This window comes from Microtus pennsylvanicus, chromosome 11, assembly GCF_037038515.1.
Source record: "Microtus pennsylvanicus isolate mMicPen1 chromosome 11, mMicPen1.hap1, whole genome shotgun sequence".
Lineage (NCBI taxonomy): Eukaryota > Metazoa > Chordata > Mammalia > Rodentia > Cricetidae > Microtus > Microtus pennsylvanicus.
In genome coordinates, this window is record NC_134589.1 from 48,390,199 (window position 1) to 48,404,949 (window position 14,751).

Here is a 14,751-nt window from a genome sequence, read left to right on the forward strand (position 1 = left end):
GATCTCTGTGAGTTCGAGGCCAGCCTGGTCTACAAGAGCTAGTTCCAGGACAGGAACCAAAAGCTATGGAGAAACCCTGTCTCGAAAAATCAAAATAATAATAATAATAATAAAATAAAATAAAAAATTTTTAAAATGAAATTGGGGCTACAGAGATGGCTCAGTGGTTAAGAGCATCGGCTGCTCTTCCAGAGGCCCCAGATTTAATTCTCAGCATCCTCATGGTAGCTTACAATTGTCTGTTACTTGTTTCAGTGGATCCATACATGCACACTAAATGCCAAAGCACATTAAAAAACTTTTTTTTTAATTAAAAAAATCTAAAAAAGTTACTCTAGTGAGCAGGGCATGGTGGCACACACCTATAAGCTTCGTGCTTGGGAGTGTTCAGGTGGCATGGGCTGGAGGGGAAGTAGAATTACCATAGTAAAACAAATTAACACTCACCATTTCACACAGGCGTAGACTACTGAAATTCTAAATACTCACAGCCATCCTTTGTTGTTACAGAAAACTACTGTGGGCCAGTAAAGACACTTGTAGGTTCAATCAAGTAGAGAGAACTGATCCCTGCGAGCAGACCTCTGACACACACACACACACACTAAATACATGCAAAAATGTTTTAGGAAAAGATATTAAAGGTGGCCATACACCTTTAGTTCTAGCTTTCAAGAAGCAGAGGCAGATGTATCTGGGTTCAAGGCCAGCCTGGTCTACATCTTGAGTTACAGGAAAGCTAGGGCTACAAGGTGTGTTCCTCTCTTCAACCAGTCAATCAACAGGAAGAATGACCAAGTTACCTGGCATGAACCACTGAATTCTACACATATCCACACACACCTACAAGGACATATACGTGCACCACGTGCAAAAACTAAAATAGGGCCGGGCGGTGGTGGCGCACACCTTTAATCCCAGCACTTGGGAGGCAGAGGCAGGCGGATCTCTGTGAGTTCGAGACCAGCCTGGTCTACAAGAGCTAGTTCCAGGACAGGCTCCAAAACCACAGAGAAACCCTGTCTCAAAAAAGCAAAAAAATAAAAATAAAAATAAAAGCCTAAAATAGGCAATGTTAAAATTCTATTGCAAAGCCGGGCGATGGTGGCGCACGCCTTTAATCCCAGCACTCGGGAGGCAGAGGTAGGCGGATCTCTGTGAGTTCGAGACCAGCCTGGTCTACAGAGCTAATTCCAGGACAGCCTCCAAAGCCACAGAGAAACCCTATCTCGAAAAACCAAAAAAAAAAAAAAAAAATTCTATTGCAAAAAAGTCTTTACTTCTTTGTCCTTCACAAGTATAAATTTGTTCTGCTAAGTTAAAACCTGGGTTTAAAAGTTAAAAGACTGAGTAAAACATTCCTCCACAACCTCTCAGCTTGGACCCAGCTCTTCAGACAGATCCTATACTGTAGTCATAACTTAATACATACTCAACAGACAGCCCTCAAATGCTCAGAGATCTGGGGAATATGGCATTTAAATGTTTAATTATTAAAAGGCTCTTTGTAACAGAGACACAGGTTGGCTCCTAGAACTACCCCATTTCCTCCAAAGACAAAAGACAGATGGGCACAGAATAACGTCCATCCATAATTCTCTACCAGTGAAAGCGCTAACCCCTGGGAAGAACTGCTAAATATCTCCAAACGATGGACAACAAGAAACTGGAATTGACTGCCTGGTTGCCGGGCAAAGTAGGCTGGTCTTCCTACAGATCTTAAACTACAAGATCTTCCAAAGCCTGGCAGGTCGCATGCAGAGGGCAAAGGCTGCCTGCCCTAAAGCCCCTGCCCTTGAAGACAATGGAGGGCCCTGGGGAGTGGCTGTCTAGGTAGTCAATCAAGTAAGTTCTCTGTCATTTTTTAAATCGATAACTCAGGTAAAAATTTATCCTTCTCAAGAACTTTGATGCAGTTTGATGGCTGAGAGGTTTGTCTGCTTAAAAAGAATAACTTCCCAAAACAGATTTCAGAGTAACTTACTATATTTAAATAAAAGGTGTTTTAAAATGCAAAGCTCAAGATGTGAGAATCTAAAAGTGTTTCATGGTACAAGAAAGTGACTTAAGATGTGTAAATACAAGTTATAAAGGTCTGAGGACAAGAACGTTTCAGAGTATAAGAAAATGGTTTAAGGTGCAAAAATGCAGGTTATCAGATAACTCTCATAATGCTGCTGTTCACAGTCTTAACATTAATAAATAAAATTCTGATAAGCTAATATTAATCTAAATACTACCACTACTATACTGCAAGATCAAGATTTTAAATTCTCTTTGGTCATCTTCTAAGAATACTTTTCATTGTGCAAAAACACCTGTCACAATCATTTCTGACGTGAGTATACTGTTGTTTCTACAAAACAAATAATAGTATTTATAAACAGTAAAAATGCTAATGTGTCTAAAATTTATGTTTTCACAAACTCAAAGAACTCTAGTTCTAAAGTTCCAAGGAGCTGAATTAGAGGATTCACCTCAAACAAGTTCAAGAGAGACACTGGACAGTTCCACAGAGCCTGGACAGCAGTAAGCAACCATCTACCCCAGGATATGGTCAGCATCCCAGCTTTCTCAGGTACCCCAAGATTTCGACACCCACAAATAAGCAGGAAGCAGTCTCAAGAACCCAGTACCCCACCCCATCCCCTTTAATTTCCCACCTTTTTATGGTAAGAAAAAGACGAAAATGTTAGGATTATGTTGGCCTTCCCTGTCACCTGGCAAGATGAACTCAGACAGTAGTCTGTCCCATTAAGACACAAGTTCTGCCCACTCCCAATCTCTCCCTTCCCATGGGAGCAAGCTGATTTTGGCTTTCTTCTCTTTCTCTTTCTGTCTCTCAATCTGTCTCTCAATCTGTCTCTCTCTGTCTCTCAATCTCTCTCTCAATCTCTCTCTTTCTCTCTTCCCAGCTATCATTCTTCTGAAGAAGCAGCTCTCTGTCTCTCTCTTCCTCCCCTTTACACCCAGTCCGTGTCAGCATGGCATACTGTTTCCTGACTGTGGTTCCCACCAGCAGTGGAACCTGCCAGGGTCACTTGCATGGTAAATCTTTCAAGCAGGCCTAGAGAGATGACTCAGCAGATGAAGATACTTGTCACACAAACCTAGCAACCAGAGATTAATCCCCAGAACTCCAGAGATTTGTTCCCTGACCTCAAAAATATGAGTACATACATTAACTTTTTTTAAATGAATAAGATTATTGAAAGATACTCGTATTGGGGCTGGAGAGATGGCTCAGTGGTTAAGAGCATTGCCTGCTCTTCCAAAGGTTCTGAGTTCAATTCCCAGCAACCACAGATCACAACCATCTGTAATGAGGTCTGGTGCCCTCTTCTGTCCTGCAGACATACACACAGACAGAATATTGTATACATAATAAGTAAATAAATAAATATTTAAAAAGACTCATATTTTCTAAATATAAGAACATAATAGATACTCAAATATTAATGATTTGTTATCCAAGGATTAAATGTAATCATAAAGAACAAGCAGAGGCTAAAGAGATGGCTCAGTGGTTAAGAGCACTGTTTGCTCCCAGCACCCACAAGATGGATCACCACTATCTGTAATTCCAGTTCCAAGGAACCTGACATCCTCTTCTGACCTCCTTGGGCACTTCATGCATATGATGCAAAGATAGAAATGTATGCAAAACATCCACACACATACATTAAAATAAAATTTAAAGCCAGGTGGTGGTGGCGCACATCTTTAATCTCAGAACTCAGGAGGCAGAAGCAGGTGGATCTCTGTGAGTTTGAGGAAGCTTGATCTACAAGAACTAGTTCCAGAACAGGCTCCAAATCTACAAAGAAACCCTATCTTGAAAAACAAAACAAAAAAAAAAGAAAAAAAGAAAAGAAAGAAGAAAGAAAGAAAGAAAGAAAAGAAAAGAAAAAAAAAGAAAAAACTAACTTAGGGTGACATCTACTAAGAGGTCTTATGCATTAGTTCTGTGTTTTGGTGAAGTCAGACTCACCTGACAAATCTAGCTCCTCCGTGGAAGACAAGTTGGCCAAACTCCAGCTATCACTGCGGGCGGCCAGGACAAACTTGTGAGCACTGATGTGCCTGTCCCCAACTTTAATCTTCAAATCACTGATGAGGAAAATATCCAAAGATACAAAAAGAAAAATGTCATCATAACTAGGTAAGCTAGGAGTCCCACCTGACAAATACATGGATAATGATTATCAACATGAATTTGCAAAAGAAAAAAATAAAGATATTTCCACACGCTGAACCATGCTTACATGTTGCTAGAAATATTTTAACTTCTACTTCAATTCCACGGAATGATCTACTCTCAAATACATATAACAGCATTCTTGTGGTGAACCTATAAGCTAAGTAGGATGATTAATAGTCATACATAAAATATAAGATGTTTTATGCAGAATGTATCAAAATAAACCACCAGAGCGAGAAATGTGGACAGCTCAAAACTCTGCAACTGTGCTATTGCTTTCCTCCATAATAATGTCAAGCAATGTTAAACAGAGAGAACAAATTAGTTCCCACAAAGCAGTCAAGAATACAGAACCTAATATCTGGACTCCTGTCTCTATCAGAAACACTGATACCTAACATTAGCCACTTAATATCCAACCATTCATCAAGAAAAGAGGTCGAGGCTGGGTGGCACTTTCATATAACCTCAGCATATGGGATCACAAGGCAATACACTGTCTCAAAAAAGCAAAGAGCACCAGGTGGTGGTGGCACACGCCTCTAATCCCAGCACTCAGGAGACAGAGACATGCAGATCTCTGTGAGGCCAGCCTAGACTACAGAGGGAGTTCAAGGACAGGCTCCAAAGCTACAGAGAAATCCTGTCTCTAAAAAACAAACAAAAAACAAAAAAAAAAAAAAGAAGGGATATGTGTACCATGTCAATTTTTAAGGAAAAAAGGCTTCCAGACAATTACTGAAACATCATGATGACCCACTGTGCTGACAGGACTGAGCCATATGGTTGGCCATGCTTGGCAACAAAGAAAAGTGCCAACATGTAGCACTCAGCAAAACTGCAGCATTGGAAGAGGATCAAAAATATAAGGTTATTCATGATCACAACCAAGTTCTAGGACATCCTGGGCTACCAAAGACCTTGTCGCAAAAATAAATAAATAGCTAGGAATAGTAGCACATGCCTTTTTTTCTAACATTCAGGAAGAAGGAAGATTGCTGAGTTCAAGGCCAGCTTGGTCTACACAGCAGCTTCCAAGTCAGCCAGGGCTACACAGTGAAACTGTATCTCAAACAAACAAAAGAAATAAATACTACTGCTAATAATCAATCCTTGGTATGTGCCCACTATTCGAAGTGTCTTAACATGTATGACTTAATCTTTACTTCAACCCTAAGTGGAGTAGTACTGATCATCCTTTGTTACACAGATCAGGAACCTAAATGTCGTAGTTTAAGATCAAAGGGCTAGCAAGTAGCATACAGGGTTCTAACAAAGACTGACATTTTGAGAAACAAAGGGATCTTATTCATCTTTTTCATTGGTTTGGTGTTGATCTGAGCAGACAGTGTGCATACAGAAGCCAGAGGACAACTTTGGTGCCATCTACGTGTTACTGGGTCTTCACTGGCCTCGAACACAACCACTTAGGTTAGGCTTGATGGACAGTGAGTCCCCAAACTGCCAAAGTCTGTTCTCCTTGTACTAGAATTTTAAGTGCTTGCCATGAGGCCCAAATTTTTTCACATGGGTTCTTTGGATCACACTCAGGTCCTCATGTATCTTACTGACATCAGCCCAGCTCTTATTTTTGTTTTATGAGATAAGGACTCAGTCAAACATGTTCACATTGGACTGGACCTCACTATATAGCTGAGGCTGGCCTCAAACTCATAATAATCTTCCTCTCAGTCTCTTTAGTACTGAGATTACAAGTGTGAGCTACCACATGTGACTCAATGCTGACAATTTTGATTATAGAGAAATAAATTTGGCAAGAAAATGAATGAGAATCCAAGCCTAGTAGCACAGGTAGGTCTAATCCTGTCTACCTGAGAGACTCAAACAGGAAAATCACAAATGCAACGGCAGCCTGGCCAATCTAGTGAGACCTTGTTTCAGGACAAGGTGACAAAAGAGCTGAGGACAGAGCTCAGCAGTACAGCACTTGTCTAGCATATGCAAAGTCCCTGCTTCAATCCTGAGGAATGCAAAATAAGAGAGAATGAGAAGACACTTAATGTGTGAAGTGGCTAGGGATGAAGCAAAAGGTACAGTTCTGGTTCCAGGAGCTCACCTGTATTGTTCCTGCTCATAGAGACCTGCCACTATTGCCAGCAAGCGGCTGATGAAGGACTCACTGCTACTCCCCTTGTTTGCCTGCGCAGCCAAAAGCGTGCATCTTTTCTCTGTCTCTGCCAGTTTCTTCTGCAGCTTGACATACTCTTGCCGAAGAAGCATCAAATGCTTCTCCAACTTGGCCACCTCCTCTGCAAGGCAAACAAAGAATGTTTACATGGCAGTTGCAAGGCAAATCTCATTTACCACTATCTAGCCATATGGTCTACTATTTCTATATAATCTGAGAGAAACAAATGACTGTGTGCTGGCAAGATGGATCAGCAAATAAAGGTACTTACTGTCAAGTCTGAGGACCTGAGCTCAACTCCTAGAACCGACATGACAGGAGAAAACCCACTCCCGTAAATTGTTTTCTGACCTCCATCACACACATTTTGACATAAATGTTCCTACGCACATACATTTACACATACAAAATAAATATTAAAAATGCAACTGAAAAGAAGAGGCCCAGCGAGATGCCTCAACAGACAAAAGTGCTTTGCTGCTGAGCCTGACAGCTTGAGTTTGACCCCCAGGACCCACATGGTGGAAGGAACTAACTCCCTTGAGTTTGATCCCTAGGACCCACATGGTGGAAGGAACTAACTCCCTTGAGTTGTCCTCTGACTTCACCCTCTCATGTAGCATGGTCTTGAACATTTATGTGAACATGCGTGCACGCACACACTATAAAAAAGTTAATTAAGTAGAATATAAAACTAAATGCTTTATAATTCCAATTTAATGAATAGCCACATACATGGAGAATAAAAGGCAAATTAAATACTACCAAATACTAAGTCTTACTAAGAAGGATTTTTCTTTGCACTTTTGAATTGTTATTTTATAACAAATATATCCTGCTTTCATAATTAAAAAAAGTTTTAAGATATGTGTTTAAATGTTAATATACTTTGATCTTCATACATATACACACATGTATGTATATATGTGGCTATTTTTTCACCTCTTCTAGATTCAATAAATGCCTGGAGTAAAGAACTGGATGCCCACCCAGACTCAGGTATAAATAAAAATCCCAGGAAAATAAACTTGAAAAGCACTTATAAGATGACAACAATAATATTTTTCTTATAAATATTGAAAAAAATGTATTTATTTTGCTCTTGAATGATGAGCCATCTCTCCAGCCTCCAAGCTATATTTCTTTTAAATTGATGGCTAAAGGAAAATAATACTTTTTGTTTTATTTTGTTTGTTTGTTGTTTTTTGAGACAGGGTTTCTTTATGTACCCCTGGCTGTCCTGGATCTCACTCTGTAGACCAGGCTGGCCTCAAACTCAGACATCAAGTTGAGTGCAGAGATTAAAGGTGTCCGCCACCACCACCTATTGACAAAAAAAAAAAACTCACAATGAACGTGGTTTAGAAAAAAACAGCGGAGTTGAATTTAAAATTTCAAGCACTTTGGGTTAGTCTCAGGTCACTGACTCTGAAGAGCTCTTCTTAGTGACTCAAGACTAAAGAGCCAAGAAAGTACAATTTCCTCCAAGGGGAGAATACTGAGCACAGAGATCTCGACACCAGCATGAGAAATACACGGACTCTATGTCATACAACAGGCAGGTACTGAAGCAGGATAGAAAGAAAAATTTAGAGGCCCATCCATCATACTAGAATCTAGTTTACACTCCACTCAAGCAATAAGAGCAAATTTCAAAGTGGGTGGTGATGGCGCACACCCAGCACTTCAGAGGCAGAGGCAGGTGGATCTCTGAATTTGAAACCAGCCTGTTGAATGAGTTCCAGGACAGCCAGGGTTACACCGAGAAACCCTGTCTCAATAAACAAAACAAAACCTTTTTTTTTCTGTTTTTTTTTTCTTTTGCCTACAGAGATACTTTTTTGTCAAGCTATTTCAACAAGGATGTTAAAAACATCATATTCTCTTTATTTAGGGCCACAATGTGATCATGGGTTTAGCCCTATGAATGCTTATCCCTAACCCCAAAAATACACCTCATAAACTACCTTACGATTTCAGTTACTAAAGGAAATTCTTTAAGATAAATAAGTAAATAAGCTCATGTATTCTTCCTTAAGATATGATCTTTATTTATTTAATTAATTTTTCTTGAAGTAGGTTTTCAACATATCACTCTGCCTGAGTGAGATTCTATATACAGACCAGGCTGGCCTCTGCCTCCAGGGTGCTAGAACTAAAGGTGTGCTACCATGCCTCACCCTTTCTTTCCTTTCCCCCCTTCTTTTCTTGAAAACAAGATCACAGTAGAGATAAGGAGAGATGGTAAGAAGGGGGTGAGTCTCAGACATCAACGGACTAGATAAATTAGTTATCAATGGTCTGGGACCTCTGTTGAATGAGTAGAGATGTCCTTCAAATGTGGGGTTTCTTTGTTCCCAGTTTTACCAGTCTATGCTAACAAAACACTTTCTAGAACAGTGTTCTCCAACAGAACTTTCTGTGTGGCGCAATATTCTACTGATCTACTATCTCGGGGAGCCACTAGCCACACTGCTGCTGAGCACTTAGAATGTGCCTAATGTGCCCAGAAACTAAGTGTTTAAAGACATTTAATTTTAAGCTCAAGTGGCCATATGTGGCTAGCAGTTATTACGCTGGCCAGTGTAAAATATCTTCACCTTGTTATTTAATTGTCTGAAGTAGTCTCCTGACCAAATTTCACTGAATTAGTAAAAGTCTATAACCAACTATGTATCAAACCACTTATTTACTTTTTAAATTTCATTTTATGGGGTCTGAAGCAATGACTCAGTCATTAAGAGCACTGGTTGGTCTTTTGCTTTTAAATAATATTACTTATTTTTATCTTATTTGCATTGGTATTTTGCCTGCATGTATATCTCTGTGATATCAGATCTTGAAGTTAGAGACAGTTGTTAGCTATGATGTGGATACTGGGAATTGAACTCAGGTCCTCTGGAAGAGCAGTCAGTGCCCTTAACTGCTGAGCCATTTCTACAGCCCATAATTTATTTAATTTTATTTCATGTACATTGGTGTAAAGGAGTCATATCCCCTGGAACTGAAGTTATAGACAGCTGTGAGCTACCTGGGTGCTGGGAATTGAACCTTAGTCCTCTGGGAGCACAGCCAGTGAGTGCTCTTAACCACTGAGCCATCTCTCCAACCTGCATTGGCTAGTCTTACAGAGAACCGAGATCCAATTCTTGCTCACAAGTATCTATTAATTACAGTTCCAGGGCACTCAATGCCCTCTTTCAACTTCCTCGGGCACGAGACATACACATGATACGTACATGATATGTACATGCAGGCAAAACACTATAAAACATAAGAATAAAAATAATTTCTCCCCACTATGATGACATCTATGAATCACATCATCAAGCAACATGGCAGTATAATCTTAAGGATTCAATAGCGGCATGAATGCTTTGGCATTAACCAACAGCTCTCTAATTGGATTTCAGACTCACTTAATAAAAGGTAAACCATGCCTGGTACTGGAACCCAGTTAACCGCTTAGTTCTAATGAAAGCATGGTTACCAGAGGAGAATCAACAACCACTAATTTACTAAAACGGCATAATTCCTAAGAATTTGTCCTTACCCATAGATAAGTGTAGTCTTCACCCCTTGATGGAGGAAGGTCATTGGCTAATAAAGGAACTGCCTCGGCCCATTCTATTGGTTAGGACATAGGTAGGTGGAGTAAACAGAACAGAATGCTGGGAGGAAGAGGAAGTGAGTTCAGACTCGACAGCTCTCCTCTCTGGAGCAGATGCCTCAGCAGAGACGCCATGCTCCGCTCCCAGGCAGATGCAAGCAATGAAGCTCCGACCCAGGATGGACATAGGCTAGAATCTTCCCGGTAAGCGCACCTAGGGGCACTACACAGATGATTAGAAATGGGCTAAATTAATATGTGAGAATTAGCCTAGAAGAGGCTAGATAGGAATGGGCCAAAGCAGTGTTTAAATGAATACAGTGTCTGTGTAATTATTTCAGGGCATAAGCTAGCCGAGCAGGCGGCTGGGGTGTTGGGGACGCAGCCCCACCGCGCCCCTTATTACTACAACCCCTCTCCAAGGAAACTTCTCTTTACAACAGAGACCACTACAGGAAATCACAGCCAATAAAATTGCAGAGTTGTGGAGCCCAGTCCCAAGAGATACATTTATAAAATACTCCAGCATCTAAGGCTCAGGGAACATTGTGGAAGAGGGGAGCAGAGAGAATTGTAAGAGCCAGAGGATCAGGAAATTTGCTGAGGTTGTGTCTCCTAGTAATTATCAGAAGTTACACCCACAAAACCTCAAGAACAGACTGCCCAAATGTGAGCTGAACAAGGATAACATCAATGAATACACCCAAGTGAACTGGAAAAAGCCTACAAGTCTCAATCCTACACAAAGAACTATAGGCAACTGAGGAAAGCTGGGAGAGATGGTCTTCTCCAGGGAAGAAAACATCAATTGACGATCTAGTGTCAAACAGTCAGTCCAGAAAACATACACACAAGTAACATTATACAAACTGAACAGGTTATATTTAGGAATATATGTGTGTGTGTGTAATATATATATATATATACACATGTGTGTATGTACATGCATATACATGTACACAATAACAATGAAAAATAGGTTATGAATTTGAAGAGAGAGTAGGGAAGAGTATATGGGGGGGCTTTAGAAGGTGGAAGGGAGAAATGTTGTAATTATATTATAATCTCAAAAAAAATTTGTGCTGGGAATGGACCCAAGGCAAGCACTCTACATCTCCAGCTCAAGAATTACACTTTATTTGCTTAGACTTAAATGTGCTAGAAAAAAGTAGTTGTGATTTAGTAAGGATGGTCCCATAAGATCATGTATTTGAATGCTTAGCACCAGGAAGTGGAACTGTTTAAAAGGATTATAAGGATTAAGAAGTATAGCCTTGCTGGGCGGTGGTAATCCCAGTACTCAGGAGGCAGAGGCAGGAGGAACTCTGTGAGTTCTATAAGAACTGGTCTACAAAGCTAGTTCCAGGACAGGTTCCAAAGCTACAATGAAACCCTGTCTCAAAACCCCCCTCCACCACCAAAAAGAGAAAAAGAAAAAAGATGTTTTTCAGAGTTATGTAATTTATGTAATTGAACACCAATTTATATAATGTCTTAGTTTGCTTTTCTAAAATTTATTTATTTTTATTTTACTTTATATGCATTGGTGTTTTGTCATGGGTGTTGGATCCCTAGGAACTAAAGTTACAGACAGTTATGAGCTGTCATGTAGGTGCTAGGAATTGAACCCAAGTCCCCTGGAAGAATAGTCAGTGCTCATAACTGTTGAGCCTTCTCTCCAACCCCTTAGTTTGCTTTCTATTGCTGTGATAAAACAACTTGACCAAAACCAACTTGGGAAGCAAAAATTTGGCTTCCACATTCCCCATCACAGTTTGTTGAGAGATGCCAAAGCAAACACCTGGAGGAGGAACTGAAGCAGAAGCTATGCAGGGACACTACTTACTGGCTTGTTCCCCATGAATTGTTCAGTCTGCTTTTTATACAACCCAAGAATACCTGCCGAGAGATGGCCACTGCCCACAGTGATCTGGTCCCTCCCAAATAAACCATCAATCAAAAAAAAAAATACACAACAGACTTGCCTACAGGTCAGTATGATGGAGGGAATTACTCAAGTGAAACTGTCCCTTCCCAGATATGTCTAAAGTAAATTGTGTAAAGTTGACAAAACCAAAACCAGCACACATGACAAGAGACTACAGATTTATCCAAGCAAATGGTTTGGGTGCTAAGTATTTCATCTATGCTAAAAGCATACTCAATACATGCTCAACCATGGAGTTATACCCTCAGGTCCCAAGCAGCTTAGGGGGTGATCAACAAGTGCCAGGCCTTCAAGGCTAGGGATAGAGACAGCACTGAATAAAACAAGAAAAGCTCCTGCTTCACAAGCTTTCCATTCAGAAAAACCCTCTGCGGTGACAAGCTATCTGAAGAAAAAAAAGCTCCTCAGTCATGCAGAAAAATGGCTTTGCAGGGACAAAGTCGAGGTAGAAGCATGTTGGAAACATAGAAGAACAGTTAGTGAGTAGACAGGGGAACAATCAACAAGAGTCCAGAAACAAGTTTCAATGTAAACCAGATCTCTTTCAGATGTCAAGGTTACTTGGAATATACAACAGGAGTTGGAAGGGGAGGGTGTTAACAGAAAAGGTAGGGCTGGAGAGATGTACCCAGTGATTAAGAACACAGGCTGCTCTCCCCATCACTTCACCCCTCCATCCAATTTAATCCTAGAAGAGGGTTTTGTCTGTAGTTAAGGTGTATGGTCCATTGGATAGATGTTTCTAATCACCTCAAGTCAACCACAAGTAAACCATCAGTGTACTGATCTCAGCCTATATGAACTCCCTACAACTGAAACCCGAGCACAAACACAGTAAGTGCTTGATAAAACTAATTAATGAAAAGCTATACCCTCCACAACCTAAAACTTGGTGACATATTTCCCCAGTCCTCAAAATCCCTTCCTAAAAGTACTAGACTACTCACATTCTCACAGAATGTCTTCCTGAAACTTCCTCCCACACCTCACTGCTGAGAATTCACTGGCTGCCTCCAGTGTACAATATTCTGGGGTTTGAAGATCATCTAGCTTCTTCTTTGGACAGGGTTTTGTGCATCCCCAGGTCGGTTATGAATGGCCTTAAAATTTCCAATCCTTCCTTCTGCCTCCAACCTCCCAAGTTCTGAATGAACTACAAACATGCATCACAACACCCAGTCTTTCAGAAGTCCCTTTGCTTCCGCCTCTTCTTTGGGAAAGTGTTCACCTGAGGTTCCACCTCCGAGGTTTTTTTGTTTTTTTCCGAGACAGGGTTTCTCTGTGGCTTTGGAGCCTGTCCTGGAACTAGCTCTGTAGACCAGGCTGGTCTCGAACTCACAGAGATCCGCCTACCTCTGCCTCCCGAGTGCTGGGATTAAAGGCATGCGCCACCATCGCCCGGCCACCTCCGAGGTTTTTAACATGGAAGAAAAAGTAAAAACGAAAACTGAACCCAGTACCAGTCGTAACTCTGGCCTCAACAAATAACATACCTGGCAGGCCTACTTCGTAAGTTAGTTTATTAACTTCGTAAACCTAATCCAAATCAGAGAAGCCTACACAAACTGTCACGCTACAGACTGTTTTTTTTTCCGAGACAGGGTTTCTCCCTAGCTTTTGGTTCCGGTCCTGGAACTAGCTCTTGTAGACCAGGCTGGCCTCGAACTCACAGAGATCCACCTGCCTCTGCCTCCCGAGTGCTGGGATTAAAGGCATGCGCCACCACCGCCCGGCTCACGCCTATACAGGACAGGCTCCAAAACCACAGAGAAACCCTGTCTCGAAAAACCAAAAAAAAACAAAAAAACAAATTTACGACCAAGAAACGATACGTTCAGTCAAAGCTTAGCAAACAAACAAACCAAAATAGGACAGTTCTCAATCAAACACCCGTCAGCGACTCAATAAAGTCCAACAAGAAGTGTTTTTCTCCAACACACGAGGAGCACACAGGCCAGGACCAATATCACTGTATGATCCGTGGCAGGTAACTCACTTTCTCTGGGTTTTCTTCCCCACTTGTACAGTAAAGTTTTGACAAGCAGAGATTCTACATTAAGGGAAGCTGAACGTGAGAGATCAGATGCCTTTACCTGCAGTAAGTAAAGTGTACACTAGAAAAGAGGGTAAGGAACCAGGAGGTAAAGGAACAGAGGTCTGGCTTTAGTGCATCTTTGAGGAGCACTGTAGCGTTGGTCAACTTCCTTACTAAGCAAACCCTGCCTCTTGCCCCCATTGCAAATCTCGGAGAAGCTAGGCGCGCCCGCATGCCTGGGCTGCAAAAAAAGCCCAGAGATTACAACGTTCGCCCAAGAAGCCCAATGACCAGTTGCAGCCTGGATTCTTCCCGACCTCCTGCAAGGAAGAGTCCCAAGCTCTTCCGCAAGCAAGGGATGCACCCCTTCCGGATGCAGGACCTGCCATGACAGCAGTTTCGATTTCCTAAGGAGATGGGCACTTCCCTCGTCTTTCAGCATCGCTGGCACTACCAGGAGCCCTCTGTACAGCCTTCCCCAACCTTGCGGCCGCGCTTCCTCCCAGCACCTAGACCCCACTTAGCATTCACAGTCCACCCAGGTCCCGCGGGGCCACACCGCGGGAGGGGCGTTGCCATAGGAACGGCGCGGAGGAACCCCCGGCCCGGAAAGGCTCGAGACGCTAGAGAGGAAGGCTCGCGAGACACCCAGTGCCCAGTGTGATCACACCCAACCAACCCCTCTCGGGGCTTCTGTGTCCGGCCAACGGTGCCCTCACACCTCCATGCCGTCCCGCGCCGCTCCACAAATACCCTACCTTCCGCCATGTCGGGCCCGGCCCTGCCTGCAGCCTCGCGAGAAGTGCCT

At 41.9% G+C, this 14,751-nt stretch overlaps 1 protein-coding gene across 1 annotated transcript in view; it reads right to left on the reverse strand.

Moving 5' to 3' along the window:
* Positions 1-14,751, reverse strand: part of Ankfy1 (ankyrin repeat and FYVE domain containing 1) — a 62,869-nt gene extending 48,118 nt beyond the window's left edge. Inside the window, exons 1-3 of the mRNA XM_075991741.1 lie at positions 14,702-14,751; positions 6,279-6,471; positions 3,992-4,110 (exon numbers count right to left, since the gene is read on the reverse strand). Coding sequence (XP_075847856.1) covers positions 3,992-4,110; positions 6,279-6,471; positions 14,702-14,711 — 322 coding nt within the window. The 5' untranslated portion in view covers positions 14,712-14,751. The remainder of the gene's footprint in view (positions 1-3,991; positions 4,111-6,278; positions 6,472-14,701) is intronic.